The sequence below is a fragment of the Bubalus kerabau genome, chromosome 3 (assembly GCF_029407905.1).
Source record: "Bubalus kerabau isolate K-KA32 ecotype Philippines breed swamp buffalo chromosome 3, PCC_UOA_SB_1v2, whole genome shotgun sequence".
NCBI lineage: Eukaryota > Metazoa > Chordata > Mammalia > Artiodactyla > Bovidae > Bubalus > Bubalus kerabau.
Window position 1 is genome coordinate 176421042 of NC_073626.1, and position 25555 is coordinate 176446596.

The 25555-nt window shown below is 37.8% G+C and overlaps 1 protein-coding gene across 24 annotated transcripts in view; it reads left to right on the top strand.

Annotated features, from left to right (window-relative positions):
- The window catches only part of PUM1 (pumilio RNA binding family member 1), a 128532-nt gene that overhangs the window by 36001 nt on the left and 66976 nt on the right, over positions 1-25555 (top strand). For 14 of the 24 annotated variants that reach the window (XM_055573875.1, XM_055573874.1, XM_055573878.1 and 11 more), the window contains 3 exons: positions 4433-4501; positions 22490-22598; positions 23568-23746. In XM_055573875.1, coding sequence (XP_055429850.1) covers positions 4433-4501; positions 22490-22598; positions 23568-23746 — 357 coding nt within the window. The remainder of the gene's footprint in view (positions 1-4432; positions 4502-22489; positions 22599-23567; positions 23747-25555) is intronic. The other 10 variants (XM_055573890.1, XM_055573891.1, XM_055573895.1 and 7 more) reach the window with 2 other exon arrangements.

The window sequence follows — 25555 nt, forward strand, 5'->3', positions numbered from 1 at the left end:
GAGAAGGTGACTACTGAGTTTTTTTTTTTTTTTTTTTTAAATGAGAACAGAAAGAACCTTCGGTTTAACTTGTGATGATTTTTATTTTTATATTTTAGAAGTTTCTGTACTGATTAGAGTAGAGAATGGAAATTCCTCTGAATTGGTGATTTGGCTGAGAATCAAGAAGAGAAAAATTACTTTTACTTTGAAATGCTAGGTTTTAGAAAGTAAGTTAAATGTGTGTGTGACGGGGTGCGTCTAATATTGATTATGACAGTGCCGACCTGTGGAAAGAGAGGCTCCTCCGCTCCCCAGAATGGCCAAAACTGAGGATAGGGAAAAAAGATGGATGTGTGGAGACGTTTCAGTAACTTAAAGAGAAGAAACTGTGAAGTGAATGTAGTTTAATACATGCCTAGCAAGTATTGGACATATTTCATTTCATCTTTATAGTAAGTGTGTCAAGTAGTCAGTGCTACCTCAGTTTTACAGATGGAAACAGTGAAGTGTTTATAAGTAGGGCTTCTCAAGAAATGCAATTTTGAATATCATTCTTCAAGATTTGTAAAGTGATGCATTTGCTTAGTTTTTCATGTTCCAAATGTGATGTATAGTTCTGGGTTTAACTATTTTGATTTTATAACTTGCTGTGTTGGTAAAACACCAACTTAATTTTCGAAATTATGATTTTGGTTAGGACAAGATCCTTGTTAGAAACAGAAGGCTTACAAAAGAAAGTCCTGGAATCTGGGAAATGGAAAGGAAACTCAGAAGCTTGGTCGTTTATACAGATGATCCTCCTTGGGTGGGATGAGGGATATGAGGTAGGTCAGACCCTAAGGTGGTTATCTTACTTTGTGACTTTAGTAAAAGGGAGTAAGAGATGCCTTTATGGGGAGGGGCAGCAGTAGAGAAACTGGATGGGTGTAAGATGAGTAACTGGCCAGTAGCCCAAAGACAAAAATAGGAAGTAGTTTTGGGAAACCAAAGGGAATAGATTATTTAGGAAGTCTTATAGACATTCAGCAAAAGTGAAGATGAAGGTGAAAGTGAAAGTCTCTCAGTTGTGTCCGACTCTTCGTGACCCCATGGGCTGTAAAGTCCATGAAATTCTCCAGGCCAGAATACTGGAGTAGGTAGCCTTTCCCTTCTCCAGGGGATCTTCCCATCCCAGGGATCAAATCCAGGTCTTTCGCACTGCAGGCGGATTCTTTACCAGCTGAGCCACAAATTAGTAAACTTTTAATTAAAGAAACATTAACTCATCACTCAAATTGAGTACTAGAGAAAGTGGGGAAGTATAGCTGTACAAGAACTAAAGATAGTTCTGTCCTGATGGGAGCATTTTCTCTGATTATAATTTACAGCTAGCTTTTCTCCTTCATAATAGAATAAGTTTCTTTGTTAACCTGCCCATGAAGTTTCTCTTACAGTAGTCTGAGTTTTCATCACTTGATTTCTCTTGATTCCTGAGCATCTTTTTCTGATTATTAGTTTTATTTTCTGGGAAGAGTTTTGTGGAGTCTGCCTCATGTTGATGATCATACCAAGTACAGCTCCCATTATAAACAATAAATACCTGACTTATTAAAAACACCTGTGAGAGTGACTTGGTTTATCTTGTCCACTCAACCGTGGGCAAATGGTTTCTGTACTAGCAAAGCAGACTTCAGAAAGTGAGCTCCATTCTCATTGTCTAAAGGAGGTAGGAGGAGGAGTGGTTCACCTCGTACGTGAGACAGAGACCGACGCTCCGAAAGAGGAAGAGCTTGAGGTGAACAGAGAGCTACAGAGAGGGAGACAGGAGAGCCGAGAGAGTGAGCGAGCCAGCAAATAAAATGTGTTAGAAAAGAGAGTGAAGAGTGGGTGGAAGGCGGTATAGAAAGGGATGGAAATTTCTGGGAGGGCAGGATGGGCAAATTTTGAAGGTAGGGGGAAGAGACAGTTGGAAAGGAAAGGCAAGAATACCAAGAGAACACACTTGTCAAAGCCCTTACAGAAACTGTGAAGGCACTTCTGTCTGGTGGTGGCATCTTCCTGTGGCTGCCCTGGATGTAGCTTGGTGACATAGAAGACAGTGCACAGAAATTGGAACACCTGGATTTAGATCCTGGAAATGCCATCTAAGTGCACTTCCCTGCTTAACAGTGGGTGACAGAGAAACTGTTCTTGGGAGGAGAAGGGGACGACAGGGGATGAGATGGCTGGATGGCATCACTGAGTCGATGGACATGAGTTTGAGTAAGCTCTGGGAGTTGGTGATGGACAGGGAGGCCTGGTGTGCTGCAAGTCATGGGGTCGCAAAGAATTGGACATGACTGAGCGACTGAACTGACTGAACAGTTTCTCTGAGGCTCAGTTCTAATCTCTTAAATAGGAATAATTACTGTGAGACTGTTGTGATGATAACATCAATATGCTCATTGCATGTTCTCTTCCTTCCTTACCATTCCCACTCTCTTTTTGCATTTTTTAATCAATTAAAAATTTTTTTTGACTGCTGAGTCTTCATTGCTGCACTCAGGCTTTTCTCTCATTTTCTAGTTGCAGCGACTGGGGGCTACTCTAGTAGCAGTGCACGGGCATCTCATTGCCGTGGCTCCTCGTTGCAGAGCACAGGCTCTAGGTGCGTGGGCTTCAGTAGTTGTGATGCACAGGCTTGGTTGCCCCACAGCATTTGGGATCTTCTTGGACGAGGGATTGAACCCACGTCCCTGCATTGGTAGGTGGATTTTTAACCACTCGACCACCAGGGAAGCCCTTTTTTTCATTTTTGTAGCCAATCCTACTTATGTTTCTTGGGAAACATAAATAGAATTCCGACATTCTTGGTTAAAACTATTTGTAGGTTTTTGGATTTTCGGGAAACTCCTAGCATCTAGTTAAAAGCATGTTTATGGATTCCATAGGAAGAGCTACTAATAGTATAGAACTTTAAATGTGTTTCAGTTACATGCTTTGTAAATGTTAATTTGTCCTGAAGGTTCAAATTGATTTTATCTATTGTTTGTAGAGTTTCTAGCTAAGATGCTGTCCTCATCTCCCCTCCTTATTTTTACCACCTGAAGTTTAGGAACTTATTCAGTGTGCTTACCTGAATAATGTAAATGGCTTGTGTTGTGACCCTAGCTTCTGTTTCAAGGCCCTTTGAAACTGTTTACTATAGTAACAAATCTTATCTCTATGTCTCTTTGTTCTTATATGGCTTAAATTGAGCCTATTTTGAATTTTATAAATTTATGTTTTTGACAAGCATCCCAAAGCTGTTACATCTTCGTGACACAGTGTATCATTTGTAGCATTGGGTCTTGAAAATGTATAATTCAGAACAATGTATTTTTATGTGCTGTCACCTCGGTAGAATTAGGATTATTGGGTGGTATACAGGCAGCATACTAATAAAATTCTTAAATTGATCCCTCCAGCTGTATTCCAGTTCATGCTCCATACTCTACTCTCTCCCTGCCTAGCTCTAGTTTGGCTCTTTGCATTCACCCAGTGCTAGACATTGTACACATACATTTGGAGGTAGTGATGATTTGATGAGGGGGTTTGGGAATGTTCCACTTCAGGCAGTCAGTCATCTTTCTTAGGTAGGCTGGAAAGCCTTCATTTTTAATAAACGAGGGACTGTACTCTAGCCTTAGCAAAGGTGGCTTCTTGCTTATAATTGAGAGGTCCAGTAGACTGTTGGATAAGAAAGGGTTTTTGAATTATGACTGTTTTGTGTAATCTATTCCACACTTCATTCTTGCTCTTAAATATTACCTTCTAGTAATGACCTTGAAGATGAGTTAGTTGAAGTCTAGAAAGATTGTTATGATGTGGGTAGTGCATTTAATTAGGTAAAGTTTGAAGGGATTCTTGTGATACTTGCTGTTTTTTTCCTCCTGGTTTTAAGATTCTAGGCACTCCCAGAGATCTTCCAATTTGGAGAAATGTCGAGTTCACTCAGTTATGTAGTTCGTAGTGCCTTTCCCTGATGTTTGTTAAAGACATAACTAGCTTGGATCAAATGAGTCCCCTAATTTGTACTTGACTGTTCACAGTTGTGGACAAGCACTGTGGTCTTTGAGCCAGTAGCAGGGTTTAGGTCACATAATGATCTACATATATTATTGCCCTTCAACATGTTGATCTTTACTTACTAAAATGTATGAACAATAGCTATCGTAATTCTTGTGTGATGCCATTTCCTTTTTCTTTTTCTGGAGTCTGTGTTTTTCATGTTTGAAAGCAAGAGGGATTGGGAGGGGAGAAAGCGCAGGGGTCATTGCTGAACCTGATGGTTAAAGGTAAGTGAATGTTTAATCTTAGTCACTTGATTATTGTTATTTTCCTTGTCAATATGTGAAAGTAAACATCAAAAAGCTTTTCAGTTGTATTTAATGTGTATGTAAAATTCAAGGTGCTAATGTGAAACTTTTCCCTCCTCTATTCTAAACATTAGGTACGTTCTATGGATGAACTGAATCATGATTTTCAAGCACTTGCTCTGGAGGGAAGAGCGATGGGAGAGGTAAGTAAATTGGTGTGTCAGAAATGTGGGTCTGTTTTTAAGGGAAGGTTGGAGCTGTCTCTCATCAAATGTGTCCGAATCTAGTCTCCAAAAGTATGTGCTTGCTTTTCCTTGTTGCCATCCTCATGATAGGAGTGGGATATTGCAGAATTTTGCCAAAACAATCTCATTATAAGGAGAATGTTAACTTTAGCCTAATATGTTAAAAATAAAATCAAAATATAAGCACAAATTAATCAGTATTTATCTTAACCAGTCAGTTGGAAATTGAGGTGTTAAAATTGTACAAAATAACTTAGTTTTATATGCATCAAATGTCCTTACCTTTGCTTCATTTTTCAGTCATTAGGTTCTTCTGCAGTGAAAGAGTTTTTAGATTGGCTGCTAGTCAATATGTTGATAACCTATTTTAAGAGGATGTTGCAGCTTTTGAGGATGTTGTTTGCAGTTCCATTTTGAAGAAGGAATTGAGTATTTTGATAAATAATTCCAGAAGATTGAGGCCTGAGCTAGTCACCCATTAAATAGATAGAATTTAGAAAAAAGGATTTTGGTTTGTTTGTAATGTTTAAAATTTGCAGAAAGTAATGTTTACTATCATCCGTTATATTGATAGTGAAGATTACCATAATTCTAAAAGAGGAATATAGATCAAGGACAGATGATTTCTGGTGCTTCTGTATGTTGACAATAAGTGTTTTGGTGATAGGCAGACATACAGTTTGCATTAATTGCTGAAGATGTCACAGGTTCACAAACTAGACATTTGGTTGTGATTCTTTTTTTCTGGAGAGTAGTCTTAGGTTTTTTTCCCCCTGTTTTATTTTTTGTATATCTAATATTTAAAAGCTCCCATGTCTATTTTAATGCTTTAAAGGAGGGAAAATAGGTATATGCTGGATTCTCTTTTATACCATTCATTAAATACATTTGTTCTTAATGATTTAGCCGTATTCTTTGATCCAGGCACTGTGCTAGGTTCTGAGGACTCAAAATTAAGATAATTTTCTTTCCTGATTTATAACAAATATTCATTGACTACCATTGTGACTGAGCATTAGTTAAAGTCTTGGTGCTTTGATCCTAAGATTCTTGCTGTCTTGGTTATAAGATTTTGTTTGTAACCTTTCCAAGTCATCTTGTGGTCAAAGTCCTATCATCTTGTGGCCTGTTTTTGTTTTTCCTCTAGAGTTTGCAGATGGGATTGGTAGGTGTTCTTATGTTTTCCGGTGCTTGCCTAATATTATTGAAACAGTGCACATTAATAAACCCTGTTTGGTTATTAAGTAAAATATTTTCTCACTATATTTCTGGAGCAGAATTTGAACAGAAAGTTAACAGATGTATCTGATACTAAGTATAGGTGGGGAAACTGCATTTATCTGCTTCCCCATTCCTGTGATGGTAACCTGGTTCACTCTATCAGAAATCTAATCCCAGTCTTAAAATTGGTTACACAAAATAAAAATAATACCCTGTTACTGTTTTGTAAGCAACACTTCAAAATCTCTAAAGACTTAACTCTATAATCAAAGAACAGTGAACAAAAAGTGAATTTTATTTAAATTAACAACAAAAATGTTTTTAAAAATCATTTTTTTTTTCTTCCCAAAATGTCCCTTCCTCCCAAGGTCTCCAGACCGCACCCTCCTTACTTTGTTAGAAATGTCATTTTTTTGATGTTTGTATGTAATTCCTCAGACCTCTATGTAGGCTTATTTAAATAACTAAACAAAATATACATTCCAACAGTAATGCAGGGTCACTCTTCTTTCTTCTTGCCTCGTTATTAACAAAGTAGTAATAACTAGTATTTGTTGACCACCTATTAGGCAGATGTTAAGAGGTTTGCATGCATTATCTCATCAATAACTCAGGACGGTTCTTTTATTCAGATAAAGAAAAAGGCTGAGATGAATTAAATTGCTCAGGGTCATAAATCTAGAAAGTGATGGAGCTGGAACTCTGACCTGGCTACCTCTCTAAAACATGAGAGTGAATAAAGCCAGTACTTAGAATTGATGGCAAAAATCTCATTTTAGTAAGCTTTATAACAATAGATATTTGGGGGAGGATTTTAAAAAATGCTTAATGTACTTCCTTCCCAAAATACGGATACTTAAGTTAGTTTTTGAAAGTATAACCCAGTGTCCAGGCACAAAGGGAACAAACTAAGTATGGAGTGAAGTTTTTGAATTCGAGGAACTCTTTGTTTAGCTGGTTGAGCATGGAATAAATATACATGACGACAGGAAGTGTGCACTGTTTTTCTTTGTGTGGTTCTTGTTTTGAGGAGGTTAGTGATCAGTACTGGCAAGACTAGTTTGTGATTACTTGAATGGAGGAGGTATAGGACTTGAGAAATATCCTATAGTTTAGTTAGGATTCATATAGGGGTAGGTTGGAAGAATGTTTTTGTAGAGATAAAAGGGAGATGGACACAAAAGAGAAAGGAAGAAAATAAGTTTTTGTAATAAAGTTTCTAATTAAAGTCATTGAATTTCCTTCTCTTTAAACAATAAAGCATCTCTGGGAGGGGATGTGTGTGAATGTAGTCTTTACCCACATAAACACTAAAGTTTCAAGTAAATTGCCTAAGCCAAGCACAGTATTTTTTTGCTGCAGTTATTTTATTTGTATTTGTATGTGTCTTTGTGCTTGTGTGAGAGTCCTCCTTAGGGCAGATAATACCTATGTTCAAGAATGTATGAATCTTTGGAATTCAGAGAATTGGCTTCTTTCAAAGTAATTGATTTCTGGTAAAGTTAGTGCTGCCTGGTTCTTGTTATTTTTTTTCCCTCGTCAAAGCCAGTGTTCGATAGACTCCTAGAGTCACTTTGCTGTATTTAGAGTGTTTCTTAGAAATCTTGCTCAGAAGTGACTATTTAAAACTTCACCTTCAAACCTTGCTGGTTGTCTGAAATACAGCTGTTCATAGCTGAAGGACACGGTACAAATGCTTTACTTGCCTACTATTCTAAAAAGTACACATAAAAAGGAAGGTAAAAAAATCTGTTAGGCTTAGGGCTACAAATTATTTTCAGATATTTCATCTACTATCCTTGCTAGCAGCCTCTTTCATTCAACTTTAAGTTCAGTTCTGAAAAGTTTAAAGGCATAGATTATTTCTGGTAGTTGAGTATTCAAGAGCGTATCTTTGTAGTACTGAGGAAGGCTCATTGCCCTGATGTTTCTGGGCTCTGTTTCTCCCATGGTTATTTGGCTTATAATCTTGCATGACTTATTTACTCTACATATAGGAGGGCAGCATTTATTACTCTTTATGTCCTGAAAGGGATGGATTTGCAGAGGTTAGTGGTTCTCATTTGAAAGTACATCAAGTCTTTGACAGAAAAGACACTTTATCCTGAATAATTGGTTTTCTCCCTTTTAAAAACCAAGAAACTTTTTTCTTTTTAAGTTTCCTTAATGTTTTACATATCGTTTACTTGACAGTGTTCAGGGACATTAATAATAGTGATTATTTCTGGAATAAATGGAATGTATTTAGATATGTGGCCCTTCATCTTTGTTTTAGAAAACTGAAGCATAGAAAAACTTACCCTTGGTAATAGACAAGTTTGTAAACAAGAGGAATGAAATCTGGAAAGTGCTTCTGTATGTGGAGTAATAATGAATCCTACCACGTTTCCTGGAAGTAGAATAAGGTGAGATATACTTAAAACATAGATGTAGGTTCTCATTAGGCATTACTTAGGAATTCTGCCCGTAAATGTGAGAAAGCAGAATGGCTTGTAGAGTAAGGAGTTTGACAATGATTTGAAGAGCTCTTAACCCAAAGAAAGGTATAGCTTTGTGGGATGGCAGCTCACTGGACAAGAAGAACCCTTATATCACCACTTCCGACCTTGCCTCAGACACTCATAATCTTTGGACTTTGCTCTTTTTCCATGGGTAAGATAGATATTGGACTAGATAGTTTTCCAGGACCCTTTTAAGTCTTAAGATCCTTGAAGTTTGTCCTGATTTCTATCTTTAAAAAGACAGAACATAGGAATAGTTTTGCCTTTTCTAGGATATGCCAGAGAGTATCTTAAAGATGTGTTTAGACTGTGATGTAGTGATTCTGTAACTTTTCATTGGGGTCTCGGACTCATTCACCATCTGCAGCTGCATAAGGTACTGAAGTGTTTGTCCATCAGGGCTCATAGGGTGGTAATTTGGGAATTGGGACAGGTAGGAGCCTAATGTGGACACCAGGTCCACATCTTTCATCATGGCATGATAGCTCACAGAATTGGAGGCTTTGGGGTAGCTAAATGTACTTCTATGATCCACAGCCCCAGCGGGGCTAGCCTTACATTGTAAATTCCTTGCAGGTAGAGTCCCATAAAAGTAACTCAGTTGACTCTAAACTGGATTGAATTTTGGAAAGGAATATGTTGTCTGCTAGCAAGATCCTTTTTTGCAGCAGAGAGGGAAAAATAAATAGAGCCTGTGGTGCCTTAATACAGAAATATCGACCCAGCAGTGTAACACACCTTTCCCCCACAAAATGCAGCTTTTGAGTATGCAGAGGAATGGTAAAAGGTTTCTAGTTCCGTTCACTTTGTATTAATACCATTTGATTGTTGGGCATTTTTGACATCTTGTTATTAAAATGAAATGGTTACTTTAGAGAAAACATAGCCAGGCAGGCCAAGTGACTTGGAGGAAGTTAATAACTATCTTGTATTCTGTTAATGATTGTGTAGAGGACAAGTGACCTTTATATGAGTATTCTTTCGGAAGTTTCTGGGATCTCTTAATAGTTTTGGGATGGGGATTGGGCATTTTGAGAAAGAAGATTGATTAAGAAGGTGTCTTCTAACCCTGTGAGTCTGGGTGCATGTGACATTTGAAACCTGATGCCCAGTTCTGTCCTGTGACTTTGAGACCTGTGTGGAACCCCACCCATTCCAGTATCTTCCTTCTGTCCTGCACTGGGAAGAATGGGCAGACCTATTACTGTATGTGTTGAGCTGTCTTGGAATGTTTGAATACAGTAAAACATGCCCCTTTGAAGCAGGAGACACCTGATCCACATGTTGCTTTGTCTTCATTAAATTTCTCTTCTTTTACCCTCCTTTTTCTCAGTTTTTATTTTTTTCATCCACGTCAGTATGTTTTATTTGAAAGCAAGCTAACTAACTGCAGTAACACATTAAGACTTCAAGACACTTTGGCATTGATATTATTTCCTGTGTGAATCTTCCAACAAATTTTTGAGAGATATTAGTACCATTTTTATATGAGGGAGGTGAGTTGTAAAGTCAAGTGACTCCAGCTAAGATCAGAAATATCAAAATGTGGATTGACTTCAAGTTCTGTTTCATTAGGCTCAAAAATAATAATAGCTGCAATCTACATATACCATTTTCCAGGTACTTTATTAATCACTTCATACACATTAACAGTTTTCACAGTGGTCCTGCAATACAATGACGTCTAGACAAACATGGATTACAGAGGTTAACATGATCACGGGCCAGCTGTTTAAACCTAGCTTCTATTCCTGTAGATCCTGAGCCTTCCTACTGTTACTTTGCATGTCCAGAGCCTATCCAGTACTCAAAAATCCAGCTTTGCTTATCAGCTCTCCTATGAAAGGTTTCTTGCTTTCACCAACCAGAAGCTACAGAGGAAATTCAAGTAGCAAGTTATTTGTTTATATCGTTTCTGTGGCCCTAGTTTATTTTATATATGTGATTTGTGTAAATATTTTCTATTTCTTTGCACATAAGTTTGTTGAGGGCACAGGCTTCAGCTAATACAGGCTTAGCTAACAGTGGCTGCCTAATATTGTGTTGAATGAATTGTTTACCAGTAAATATTTTTTTCTAAGTATCAGTTCCTCTTTATTTTCCCTTTTACTTCAGAAATTCCCCCAGGGAACCTCAGGAGACCTCAATTCAATTCAGTAAATATTGATTGTATTCTGTATTCATACTACTTTTCCATCCTCAGGGTTGTGGGGTTGTGAAAAGGGGAAGGATGAGGAACAGATAAAACTGAAAAGTATTTATTCAGTCTGTTCTGCAAATCTTTATATTTTCAAACTATTCAATGATTATTTTACCAGAGTACATAAGACGAATAGCATATCAGCAATGCTGTTATCATCCAAGTTCAATCTTATATATAAAAGGCATTTATTATAAAGGATCTTTTGTTTAATGTAGCTGTAAGCATAGGACACATTCTTTGGGCCATCTGCTGGGGCGTGGAAATACCCTCATTATACAACCAGATGTAATAATGGTGTTCAGAAAATTGGAATTGCTCTTGTTATATTTCTTTTTCAAACTTGTATTAAACTATGTTGTGTATAATTCTTTCTTGTTTACTTTTATTTTGCTGATGAGGACCCAGAAGATGAAAATTAATTCATTGTCACTTAATTGATTAATGCATTCTGTGATCTTCATTTTAGCAAAATGTATAGAAGAAATAGTTTATTTTCTGTGTTACATGCACATCTATGACATTTTCCACTCTTGGAAAATATAAAAGAGAGAACTTGTCCATAACTGGCATACTGAGACACTTCTCTTGTCAATTTAATAGTTAAAATTAGCCCGAGGATGACTGGTTGTGTGGGTCCCATCTTAGTTGTGGGTCCCAAACTGAGTGTTTGGTCCCATCTTGAGGAAGAGGATTCTATCCTGTTTTAATTGAGCTGTTTGCTTCCTGCTTGTGGAATACGAGGGGAGTAGGTCATGAAGCAAACTAGATGTTTTCATGGTTTTATTCATGCACATTACAGATTTCCTAAGTAACCTGGAAGCTTGCCTTTTGCGCACTGGGCTCCCAGGTACTATTGCAAGTAATCATTTATATAATTATTTAGATCAAACCATGTAATTTATACTTAGATAAAAACAAATGACTTTATTTATAGGTAACTTAAAGGTGGCCAGGGTAATAACATTGTCTTCTGTTTCCTTACATGCTTTTCCTTATATTGTGCAGAAAAACCTGGTTCAATTCAGTTCAGTCGCTCAGTTGTGTCTGACTCTGCGACCCCATGGACTGCAGCACACCAGGCTTCCCTGTCCAGCACCAACTCCCAGAGCTTGCTCAAACTCATGTCCATTGAGTCAGTGATGCCATCCAACCATCTCATCCTCTGTTGTCCCCCTCTCCTCCTGCCCTCAGTCTTTCCCAGCATCAGGGTTTTTTCTAGTGAGTCAGTTCTTCGCATCAGTTGGCCAAAGTATTGGAGCTTCAGCTTCAGCATCAGTCCTTCCAATGAATATTCAGGACTTCTTTCCTTTAAGATTGACTTAGGTTTGATCTCCTTGCTGTCCAAGGGACTCCCAAGAGTCTTCTCTCACACCACAGTTCAAAAGCATCAGTTTTTTGGTGCTCAGCTTTCTTTATGGTCCAGCTCTTAACATCCATACATGACTATGGAAAAATCATAGCTTTGACTAGATGGACCTTTGTCAGCAAAGTAATGTTTCTGTTTTTTAATATGCTGTCTAGGTTTGTCATAGCTTTCTTCCAAGGAGCCAAGTGTCTTAATTTCATGGTTGCAGTCACCATCTGCAGTGATTTTGGAGCCCAGGAAAATAAAGTCTCTCACTGTTCCCATTGTTTCCCCATGTATTTGCCATGAAGTGATGGGACCAGATTCCATGATCTTCATTTTTTGAATGTTGAGTCTTAAGCCAGCTTTTTCACTCTCCTCTTTCAGTTTCATCAAGAGGATCTTAGGTTCTCTTTGCTTTCTGCCATAAGGGTGGTGTCGTCTGCATATCTAAGGTTATTGATATTTCTCCCGGCAATCTTGATTCCAGCTTGTGCTTCATCCAGCCTGGCATTTCACATGATGTACTCTGCATATAAGTTAAATAAGCAGGGTGACAATATACAGCCTTGACGTACTCCTTTCCCAATTTGGAACCCGTCCGTTGTTCAATGTCTGGTTCTAACTGTAGCTTCTTGACTTGCATACAGATTTCTCAGGAGGCAGATCAGGTGGTCTGGTATTCCCATCTCTTTCAGAATTTTCCAGAGTTTCTTGTGATCCACATAGTCAAAGGCTTTGTCATAGTCAGTAAAGCAGAAGTAGATGTTTTTCTGGAACTCTCTTGCTTTTTATATGATCCAGTGCATGTTGGCAATTTGATCTCTGGTTCCTCTGCCTTTTCTAAATCCAGCTTGAACATCTGGAAGTTCTTTGTTCACCTTGGGCGTTTCTTCATTTTCTGAATATAATTTACTCTTTATGAAGTTAATCAGAGAAAAGTTTCTTTTGGCTCTATTCCAGTAACTTGAAGTGAGACAGTATAAAGAAAACTTTATTTTCAGTGGCTTCAGGAAGGGATGTGCAGTGGAGAAAGATTTAGTGTGGAACTTGCCCCAGGTTAATTTACCACAAAATATTATGGCGCTTGAGGTACTAAGAGTATCTCTAATTTTTTTTTTTTAAAGGGCATGCTTTATGAGAGCAGCCAGTGTCTTTTGTGTGTTTAGTTTCAAGGATAAAGTTGTTAACAGTGGTTGTATTTTTTGTGTGGTAAAGAACATTGGGAAAACTTTGTGCTTCGTTGAAGACTGTATTTTTTTTTTGACCCAGCTGTGGGGTGTTCCCTGAGTCTTAACTACTGGACAGCTAGGGAAGTCCCCAGAGTACATTTAACAGTTGTCCAGTTAACAATTGTCCTCAATTGAAGAACTGTTTGCAATTCAGTCTATTTTGTGGTGGTCCTAAAATTTCAAAGCTAGCAAATTCTTATTATCTTTAGTTGATTGCTCTTTTTGCTCTTATTGTTCCCCAGCAACTCACAGTGAATGCTCAGGACAGCCTTAAAACTTTACCCTTTGGAGTTGTAGCTTTAAACTTGTGACACCATATTCTTACATAGTTGGATCCTGTTGTCTTCTGGTCTTTGCACTCAACTGACTCTGTGGAATAGGTTCCTGATTAAGACAACTTCAGTGGTAGACTGGCTTATTTATGTATACTTAGTGACTTCATTCTTGATCATCATAATGGGCTATGAATCTTCTGTTTTGAAATTAAATAATTTAAAATGCCTTGAAAGCTGAGCGAAGCATTTAAGCAGCAGTTTGTATTACCTTCCCTGCTCCCACTTCCACAGATCCCTTCTTTTATCATTTTATGGCGAGATTACTGAAGTCACCTTTTTGCTTGGCTTCCCAGCATCTGTTTGCTTTCCCTCACTCCATTTAATAAAGGGATGTTAAGTTAATCTTTTAAAGTGAATTTTTATGATTTTATTTTCTGTTGCTGCCTGTTGGATTAGAGCCCAGCTCCTCAGTGCTCCACTGAGCCTCACTGGCAGCTAGACCAGTTGTTCTTCTGTCACCCTCTCCTTACTGCTCCTCTAGTTGGTGGCCAGGTTTCTTTTTTATTGGTGGGCACCAGGACAGAGAAGCCTGGCGTGCTATGATTCATGGGGTCACACAGAGTCAGACACAGCTTAGCTACTGAACGACAGCAACCTGCCCCACTTGCTTTCAATTCTACCTTTGCTCTTACGTAAAGTCCTTTCCGCTTTCTACTTCTCCCTCCTTAAGGCGTTCCTTGACCATTCTGTGCCAGCTACTGTTCTTTCTTCATCTCTGCAGGTTGTGAAGTTTAACAGTCTGCATCGCACTAGTTAGTGTGCTTACTTTGAAATGCTTTGTAAGTGTATCACTTTGATTCCTGGTAGGTTTGTAATCTTTCCTTCAAGGCAAAGACTTCTTGTTATTTATTTATTTTACTATTTTTGTTACTTCCAGTAGTGGCTTCTGTGGTTTGTGCATTTCAGTGTAAGTTCAACTAATAGTTTACTTTTTGAAATCTGTAAGTACTTCAGATGCTAAACCTTTTGTTTTTTTTCAGTAGTCAGAAAAGCAGTACTGGTTTTCTAGATAGGAGAGAGAAGATCAAATTACCACATATTGGCCAGGCCTAAGTGATTTGTGTAACTTCATCTTTAGTTGTGGAGGTGTTATTAAAGGACATTAGATACAACTATTAGCATTGCTTATTGTGATAAGAGTTTAATAACCCTGGAAAAATATTTTTAAAAAATCTGTTAATTTTATATACTGCAGTTATAATTATGCAAAAAATTAAACTTTTTTTCTTAAAAGGAATATACTAGATTTTAACCAAAAGATGTTTAGTTATGAGACCATTAATATGGAAATTTGTTTTCACTAGTAGTCATCTTGCCATATAGGCTAAAAATTTTAAGTAGTAATTGCTAGATGTCAGATTATGATGCTGCCTAGTAGTAAAATGTGAGAAAAAGCTATAGCAAACATTGATTTTTCAACAATTTTTTATAACTTGAATAAAATGAAACTGTAAAAATGTTTATAAACATTTAAAAATAATCTTCGCATAGAAGTATTGAGTAACTGATGCAGGACACTTCCTTAATTAGTAGATATATAAGTGAGAAGTGAGAATTTAGAGGATCATATTCCTTAAACTTGAAAGCAAAACCACCATATTCTTTGGTTTTTTTAAACCAAAGATTAAACCTGTGATTAAACCATTGAACATTTTCAACTTTCTTTATTTAAGGTACAGTTTTTAAAGTGGACTGAAAGTTACTATCTGCTTGCTTAAAAATATTTGAAGCATGTGGTCTGAGCTCTTTTAAAATTCCCACTAACTTTGGTCACTTTGAAATTACGTTGTAGCGAAATGTATCTGCTAAGAGAAAATGCCTTATTTATTTGTAGTGAATTCTGTACCACTATCTCAGTTTTTATTAAAAATCAGTTCTAAATCATAATAAAAATGTATATTATAACAAGTCATCCATAATCCCAATACATCAACAAACACCTATTTCAGCTTTTATTTTTCTTTCCAATCTTGATCCAAAAGGGAAGAGTCCATGAAGAGAAGCAATCTTTACATGTATGATTTTGTATTTTGCTTTTAAAATTTAATGTGATTTTATAAATACTACATATAGTCATGACAGCTATTTTGGGTGAGCGTACATTGTTGCATACAGCTGTACCTTACTGAACATTTAATTTGCTCCCAGCTTTTTTGCTCTTATTCTTTGAATGTGAAGCTTCCCCCCCGCCCCTTTGAATTATTTAATGTTGATAAACTCAGGAATGAACATGACTTTTTTTTAACCTAGCTTTTAAATTTTATATTATTTTAAAAAATTTTATTGAAGTGTAGTTGATTTACAGTGTTGTGTGTTAATTTCTGCTGAAGAGCAAACTGATTCCATCGCACATGTACCCATACTCTTTTTCGTGTTCTTTTCCATTATGGTTTATCACAGGATATTGAATATAGTTCCCTGTGCTATACGGTAGGACCTTGTTGTTTATCCATCCTGTGATTGTAACAGTTTGCATCTGCTGATCCCAAACTCCCAACTCTTTACTTTCCCACCTTCGCCTCAATTCTTGGCAACCATATAGATAGTTCATTTTTACTATATTTAGATTCCACATGTAAATGATAACGTATATGGTATTTATCTTTCTTTTTCTGACTTCATTTAGTATGGTTATCTCTAGGCCCATCTATGTTGCTGCAGGTAGTATTATTTTACTCTTTTCATTGAATGTATATATCACAGCTTCTTTATGGACATTTCGGTTGTTTCCATGACTTGGCTGTTGTAGATAGTGGTGCTTATGAACATAGGGATGCATGTATCTTTTTGGATTATGCCCCGTTTTGTTTGGATATATGCCCAGGAGTGGAATTGCTGGGTCATATGGCAGCTCTAGTTTTTAAAGAAAGCTCCATATTGTTTTCCATAGTGGCTGCAACAATTTACGTTTCCACCAACAATGTAGGAGGTTGAACACGACTCCTAATGTACAATCCTTTCCAAAAGAATTGTCCTGACAGTGAATGGGGGTATGTACAAGGCTTTTTCTTTATGCCTTGTAAAGGATATTGATTTATTCTTTTATATGTAAACCATTTTGTGTTAAAACTTCAGTAATAAAGCTTTATGTGTATGATATTAAGTATTATGAACTATCTCACTACATTTCCCAACAACCCTCTTGGTATGGAGGGCCAGGAAACCCCTTAGGGCATTAATATTTTTGAGAATGGTTTTCTGAAAATTACACAGTTATCACAGTCAGAGCTATTGGTTTACCAATAGTACTTCTTTACTGCCATCAGTGCTGAGTGGTCCTTTCTCTGAGTTGATGTCAAATTCTTTTAATGTAATGAGAATATTTACCAAGAGATTAAAAAATTTTGGAGGGGGCTATATCTTACCAGCTAGTTAAAATATCAGGTATTTGATTCCTGTATTGGCTACATTCCAGTGAAACTAAGCTTGTGTGGGAAGTTTGCATTGCCACATGAGGTGATCAAACCTGGCCATGCCTTTGGGGCTGTAGCACCTGTACTCTTTAAGAAGCCAAATTTCTGCTTTGAGAGATAGCTCTGTGTACCGTAGTGTGTAAGTAGTTACCTATTTTATTCCTCTTGAGTACAGCATACTTAATGGAGTTTCCCTCTGTTCAGGTATTAGTGGTGGTATGGTCAAACACATCCAGTCCTTAATAATCAGCTTGCTTCTTAGTTTCTGCAAAGCTGTAATCATGGTTCTTGCAGTGTTTTTGTTAGGGCTCTTAATTTTACGGGATTTACACTGAAGTGGGCTGGGTGATGTTGTGCTCACATTTGTGAGTTGTATACACAGGGGCATCTCACTGGCTTTGCCATTAGTAGTGTGAAGTCTGTTAGTTACTATTTTGTTATTAAATAATATTAACAGCTAACTCTTTGACTGGTTACTCTTGAGTTTTGCCTTGTTCCATGCTATAACATTCAGTGTTTGTAACAGTTCATTTTATCAGTGACAAAACTGAGACCTAGATGAATAAACTCAACACAGTTGGAACATGAAGCCATTTTTATTTGTCTGGTTTTAAAAATGATTTCAGAGTAGTTGTGTGTGCTTTACCGACTATATTACTTCTTAAAATAGGAAGCCTGGAGGTTTTTGATGTTCTTAGCCTTTAAGAACACTTTTGTTTAAAGGGCTGTTGGTAGGGGTTAATGTGATGGTCGATTATGCAAGTGTGGATTTGTGTATTGTCTTTTTTTTTTTTTTTTTTTTTAAAAGTGTTTCCAAACAAAATTTATAGAGGTTTCCCAAGTGCTTGACATTGCTTATAAACCAGTGGTGCTTGGTTTCTACTTTCTTCTTGAGAAGCCTCATGAATAAGCTTACTGATTTCTTTACTCTTCTTAAGTCTTTTCTTTTACAAACCTGTAGTTCAAGCTGGGATTAAAGAGTGTATGTGTTTTTCTTCTTAAGACTGAAGAGCAGATACTATTGGAGGGGCAGTTAGGAATCCTACATAATGGGACAGTACAAGGAAGAGTACAAGGCCTGTGGTATTGCTGTTGTCAGATGGTAGGGCCTCCCAAGCCCTGGTTCTCAATTTGTGCGTCTTAAAGGGGATATACTAATTTAGAGCTGATTGGATTATAGAACTGACCTGTACTAACTACAACTGCAAGAGATGAGTGTATGAAAACTAAAATGCTGTTTACTAATTTATAAAGAGAGAGAGCCTGTGGATCTCAAGTGGATCAGCATGTTTGGCTGTAGGCAGAAAGAAAGTTCTCTTAAGAAGTTTGCTTGGTAAGCAGAGTCTGAGCCAGGGAACTTGGATGTTTTTAGTGGCTACTGTACCCACACTGCTGTCTGGTCTGATGCAGTAATTGCTTTTATAAGGACAGACTTGTTTGTGCATCCTATTGGCTCTCCCTAAACTTGGGTACTGGACAATACTGCCTTCTTCATCTGACTCCCTGGCTCTACTTTTCTTTTGTTGGACCAATTCCTAATTCCCTTATCTTCCTTTAGAATTGTCAAATCTTTTAATCCTCTTACTGCTTAATCTTTCTTTAAATTGAATTCTGTAAACTTCTGCTGTGATCTGTTCTTTGTTCCTGTCAGAGAGCAGTCTTTATTTTCAAGTTCTTGATGGGGTAAGCAGTAACCATCTTTTTCATAGACTAGTTGCATTTGAATGTTTGGTGATTGAATTTAGGTGTGGCTTATGTGAAATTTTAATGGACATGAATTAAACTCAATGGATATAAATCTGAGCAAACCGGGAGATAGTGGAGGACAGCCTGGCATGCTTCAATCCATGAGGCCTCAAAGGATACAACTTAGTGACTGAATGATGGCAGCAAGAAGTGAAGGTTTGCAGGCTGGCGAACCTGGATGCTTTAGCCTGTGCCATGGATGATGTTGGGGATTCCCTGGTGGCTCAGACGGTAAAGCATCTGCCCGCAGTGTGGAAGACCCATGTTTGATCCCCGGGTCGGGAAGATCCCCTGGAGAAGGAAATGGCAATCTACTCCAGTACTCTTGCCTAGAAAATTCCATGGATGGAGGAGCCTGGTGGGCTACAGTCCATGGGGTTGCCAAGAGTTGGATGTGACTGAGCGACTTCACTTACTTAAGGATGATGCTTTAGAGGGCTTGAATCTTAATTTGAAATAATTGGATACTCATCATCACTTTGTTTTATATTCAGTAGATTACAGCTCCTTTTAGTATGATCAGGTTCAAACAGTGTCTTTGCTTTAGATGACTCCTGGTTTTGTGATTGCTACTAATTCTCAGTAAGCATAACGTATCTAAGTCCATTTAATTTTGCAGAATTAAAAAAAACCAGTAATTTTTTCTTTTTATTACAGAAGGGCTATAAGACAAAGTGAAACAGATGAAATTTTTTCAAAATCAAAAAATATTAGAAGTAGAACAAGACTTGCTTCTTGAAAACAAAATCTTAAAGATATTTTAAATGTAAGAAAACCCTTGTGTATATTCACAGCTATATTAGTTACCTATTGCTGCTTACTAAATTACCCCAAAATTTAGTGGCTCAAAATAGGATCCTAGTCATGACTTTGCAAGATTCATGTCCAGTGACCTCTCTTGGTTCCTTGCCGTATGTGTCTCTCTATTGGGCAGCTCACGATATAGCAGCTAGTTTTATTAAATTGAGAAGGAGCAAGGGTGAGAGATGAGCAGAAACAAGAGGGAAGTCAGTATCTTAAGTCTTGAAAGCAACACTCCCGTCATTTTTGCTTTGTATTGTTGCTTAGGAGCAAGTCACTAGGTTCAGCCCACAGTCAAAAGGAAGAGGGGGAGTCACATGAGGGACTGATTACCTAGAGGCAGAGACTTTAGGAGAATTGACTTGTTATTGCCTTCCTCTGCTGCTTTCTTTTTCTTTATCTCTTACAGACTTTCCTTTTCATTCCCTGCCATTTTTATTAGTAATAAGTTAATTGATCTTCTTGGCTACTTTGCCAGATCGTACGGGGTTTTAGTACTTTTGGGACTGCTCCTAGCACGTCTTCAGGATTTATATTTATAGATACTGTTCGTGGTGGGAGACACCATTTCCTCTTAGTATCTGACTGGAGTCTTGAATTTTTTAATATGTACACATTGTGTGCATTGTACTACATCATTTTATATAAAGGACTTGAGCATCAGAGAATTTCGGTATCCAAGGAGGCTCCTGGAACCAATCCTGCATGAATACCAAGGGGCAACTGTATCCCTTTGAGATGTGTTGCATCTGTTACCACTTTGAAATACAGTCTCCGCTTTTTAGTACCTTTCTACATGTTTCTTGTATTATTGTTTCCTTTTGAGAGAAGTTGACCTGAAAAGGGCTCACTTTATGTGCACCTGCTTTTACTGGCTTTGCATGTTATAACAACCTGGCAAGCTGCAGTGAAAGTAGGCAGGGTCTTAGAAGTCATTTTTGAAGCCTTGAGTTCAGGGCTGCTGCTTTCAGTAAGCAGTTTGACAAATTATGGAAAGACTATGTTTGCACATGGAGGCCGGTGCTTAGAGAAGCTTGAGTTTTGAGTAAAGGTTTCCAAATTTGTGTCAAGAGGGATGAGCAGTATAATGAATGTATTTCATCACCTTTGCTGTCTTTGCAATATGAGAGACTAAAGTTAACCGACTGATGAAGTGTCCCTTGTGCTGACGCTCTTTTGGTGCACAGAGAAGTTGGTGCAAACTCTTGTTTGCTCACACTTCGTACAAAATACAGGAGAAAGATCTAATAGGGTTAGAAAGATCTAACCAACAGGGAAAGAAATTCTGTTTCTATTTGTAGTCTTATGAGGGCATTTTTGAAATTAAGAGAAGAAAAAGAAGTGTAAAAACAAGAGTTCTTGAGTTGTGCATGAGTAGTGCACGTTAATTTTCACTGTCCCTTCTGTGGTTTACAGCTGTTTTGCCTTGGTGTAATGCCACTGAACACATTTATTAAGAACCTCCTTTGTGGTGGACATTGTGTTAGGTGCATATCTACAATATCTCTAATCATCACAGCATCCTGAAAAATATCTTCTTCATTAGTACAAAGAAAATGAGGCCCAGGGCAGTCCTGTATTTTGTCCTAGGACACATCGAAGTTGTTTAGTCTAGGCTTCCTGACTCCATTGCTTAGCTATGGTCTGGGCTCCTGCTCCCACCTGTCCTCATTGTCCTTCAAATTAACAGACTAGCTGTGTCCTTGTTTCTTTGAGAGAATGAACCCTAGAGGCACACTAGGAATTGACTGCTTATAACTGCTCATCATCAAGTAAACCAGTGCCTCTGTGCAATTAAATGTCAGACCAAAATAGGTCTTTTTTCCTTGACCTTGTTGGACCAGGAAACAATGTTAGGGCCTGAAAAATAAGTGGGAAACTGCTTTGGTTCAGGTATAACCCATGTCTACCATATAGTTTCATAGAACTCAAATAAATTGATGCTGAGAAACCCAGAAATTGGATCGGAAAGCTGAGATGCGTTTTAGTGAGAGCAGAGTTGAGCTGTTTCTCCTTATCATTGGGTTATAGGTTATACATAGGAAAAGTAAACCTTAATCATCAAGGAGGAGAGCAAATGTTTTGTACTCTCTGCTTTTCTCTTCTCTTCCTCTGAGAAATTCAACTCTTCAGGTGTGTTGTTTTATGCTCAAAAGCAGTGATGAAGTATTATCTCAAACTTCTGAGTTTCTTGTCTGACTAGTAGCAGCTGAAGTGAAAACATAGACTAAATAAGAGGGACGTTTTATTAGTGAGTAAAGCTGGTGAAGAATAATGGGATAGTAATGGAAACTTACTTTGTAGCTTGGGTCACTAATGCTTTGATCATTTGCACAACTGTACTGTGTTTTGCTTGAAGGGTGATTTGCATTTCTTTGGTTAAAGCTAATTTAAAGCTAGTGATGCCTGCATTTCTAGGAAGTATGAAATGTTTTGTGAAGTCACTTTAATGGCATTACTAAGTATTCTTAAGATTAACTGAGGTTAGGAGATTTTAATTTCCCTTCCAGTAATGGGGGAATAACTGATCTGTCTTTCCAAAATCTTGGAATAGGTTAATGTTGTGGTTAGGAAGTGGTTTTTTTTGTTGTTGTTGATTTTTGTTTGTTTTAATTTTTTCTTTGTGGTATTGAAAATGTTTTGCTTAAACAGAATCTCTGTGTATGAAGGAGGTAAATTTTGCCTCTAGTGTTCCATAGCTGGCATCTGAGTTAATGCCCAAGCTTGAGTAACTTTGTAGGGTTAGTTAGTGTAAACCTAGGCAGAGGTAGCCTTTTCAATAGTTGTAGGTACTTTTCTTTTTTTGTAAGAATCTTCTTAGTGAGCAATTAGCTGATAGGTCTAATATGAGTCCCCCTCCCTCTCCCCTTAAAAATCTTGGCATAGATTAAGTGAATAATTCCAGATGTTTAAGATGAGCCTCTATTGTGATGGGTTGATCTGTAGCCCTGCTTGCATTAGGCCTCTTTGTGACTTTTACCAAAGATAAAGCAGTGCTCTGAGGACAGTCTGCAGAGTCAGAACACTGTAATTAAAGACCTTCAGGGCACATGAGCATCTTCAGTACCCTTGTCTAAAAGAAAGTGTTGACTGCTGTACTTTCATCCTTTATGAATTCTTTAAAAGCATCTATTATTTTTAATTTGCAGCAGCTCTTGCCAGGTAAAAAGTTTTGGGAAACAGATGAATCCAGCAAAGATGGACCAAAAGGAATATTCCTGGGTGATCAATGGCGAGACAGTGCCTGGGGAACATCAGGTAATCTAGATCTAGCATCTGTACTGTGATTTATGCCTGTCTTAGAGCTCCTTTCCTCAGCAATTGGCAAGTCATGAATTTTACATCAGTGACATAAGCATGTCAAGCAGTGTCCTGTCCTGTAGTATAATTGCCATGAAGGAGCTTATATGATGTAATTTATTAAAACATAATTAATGCAAAATCAAATCTTCAATATTTTTGCTGAAGTGCTAGCCACAGGGGAATGGTCTTAGTTGAAATGACTGTAATTTCAGCTACAACTTCTTGTTCTGTACTGCTGTCAGCATACTTGGAATTAGAAAATCCATGCCTGCCATTTGAAGTTCATGTTTCTTTCTCCTCCCATTGCCCCTGTGTACTGTGTATGGGGTGATCTATCTAAAAATGTGGTTGGGGCCAAATAAGTCACTGGGCATGGATGGATTTCTGACTGACTACCCCTGAAGAGAGAGATGGGGAGAACTTGAAGAGGCAGCCACACTGACAGCAGAAAGAAATGACAGATGATGGGGAGGAAGGAGTCAGAACATTCAAAAGCTGATGTGCTGTGTTGCAGCGCGATGTAAGAATGGAACCTCAGATGACAGTGGTCATCAGAAAAGATCAGATTATGTTGTTATTTTAAAAAGGGCAGTAAAATCACATTTCCTTTTAGTGACATTACCAATAAAATATATTAAAAAGGAATTCTGCTACTTGAAAGGGGTAAACATTTAATTTGTCCACTCAGCTAGATAAACCAGTTATGTGAACTACTGTATTGCTGTCCTGGATATATGAAGGGTGTGTTCTGTTTCATTAGCTTATGTAGAATATTATACTTAGGGAAAACACAGTAGGACATTTGGCTCAATTTACCATGACAGGTTTCCTGATTCCCAGTCATTGGTTTATCCATGAGACGTCGCTCGTAATTTGTTTGAGCCTCTGGCTGCACTGTATCATGCTTGTGTATCTTTTTTGTAGATCATTCAGTTTCCCAGCCAATCATGGTGCAGAGAAGACCTGGTCAGAGTTTCCATGTGAACAGTGAGGTCAATTCTGTACTGTCCCCACGGTCGGAGAGTGGGGGACTAGGCGTTAGCATGGTGGAGTATGTATTGAGCTCATCCCCGGGCGATTCCTGTCTAAGAAAAGGAGGATTTGTAAGTTGGCTTGAGGAACTTGTTCCTATCTCTCTCTCTCTTTCCCCTTCCCCCTAAAGAAAAACATGCCTGTTTAGTTTCCTTAGATATTCACAGCACTACTGGCAGAGTTTTTAAGAACACTTCTATTGCAATTAGATCTCAGCAAACACAGCAGGAGATATGACTAAACTTTTTAAAAATAGAGAAATGATGTTTTTTTGGGACTCATTTATAGTAATGTGAGGTAAGAACTGAAATCTAGGTCTCAGTTCATTGGTCCTCCAGAAAACACACAAAAAGAGAAGGAATTAACACAAAGCTGAAGGTGGATGTCAATAGGGAATAGATCTGAGAGCAGTGATTTGCCAATACCTGAGGGTCCTTAAAATGGATCGGATAACGTGGGTTCATTCTTGTTTTTGCTAGCTAAGCTTTAATTATGAAATGATCATTGGCCCTCTTTGAATAACTTTGCTTCTCATACCCAGTCTATCAGGAAATCAGAAGTTCTGTTAATTCTATGTTGCAAATTTTTTCAGATTCATCACCATTGGTTTCTCTGATGCTAAATTCTAGGCAAAGCAGCATGTCTGTAGCCTCTTCCCTTTTTAAGTCTTCGATAGCCTTTCTCAAGACTAGTTCTTTCTTATACCATTGACTTTATAGATCTAAAAGTCTTAAGATGCATTTGTTTGAATCTTCCTCATTTTGTGTTCTTTGACTGGTTTTATATTCCAAGTCATAGCTAGGAAGATCACAAAAGGCACCCTAACTCTTTCTTCCTTACTTTTCTCTTGACTCAAACATGTTTTGTACCTTTTCAAAGCACTGTCTCCCTGAAGTCTTTTTGGGCTAATACTTCTATTGGCAGTCATTTTAAGGGACCTTCTTTCCCTTAAGTCATACTAATAATTTTACCTTTATAATGTCTTGCATTCTATTATCTTAGTAGCATTTATTGTTTGTATTTTTATCATTAGACATCTGTTGCTAAGTATCTGAGGCTTGGTTCTATTTTCCCAGTTCCGCTTGAAACTAGTGTCAGCAGCAGTGCATATTTGGTGCAGCTTTCTCAGGGTCAAGTTCAGTTCTTTAACATGTTAGTGGACACTAAATGAATGATTGTTGACTTGGTTGTCAGTTAACAGGTGGCATCCAAGGTAACCAGAATCCACCTGGAGTTAACTTTATTCTACTCATGTCAAAGGTAGTGCTTCAATGGACATCGACACTTGACATGTGGCTGGAGCTTTTGATTCTACCAAAAAAAAAAAGAGTGGGGCAGGGGGAGTGAAATGAGCTTATTTAAGAGGCTGGTTTGAATTTCTCCCAGTTCTACACCTAGAAGTTTGGTTTGAGGAATTAAGCCAGAACAGGATCATTCATTTTTATAATAACATTTAGGAAGAGCAAGGGACCAAACTGGGGCTTTTGTCTTGATTCTTGCATACTAGCTGTTCCAAAGTTGAACTGATTAACTTCTGGGTCTTTTGACCCTGCAGAGACATAGGTTCCGTGGCTCATAGGTCAGATTGGAAAATACTGCTTGTATTTGAACTTTCCCAAGAGGCTTTTTGGGAAGAATAAGATCTACCATTTGGATGTGAGGAATGGGATCAGGCAAAATGATCATTTGCATGTTGTCTTATGGGAAGAAGAGTGTTACTTCTTCTCTTCTTTCAGCTTATCCCCAGCTCACCTCTTTTTCTTACCTCCCACACTTTGCTCAGAGGAAGTGCTGCCTTCTAACTTCTGCCTGTGTTGTGGTTTAGTTGGTAAGTTGGATCTGACTCTTCTTCAACCCCATGAACTGTAGCCCACCAGGCT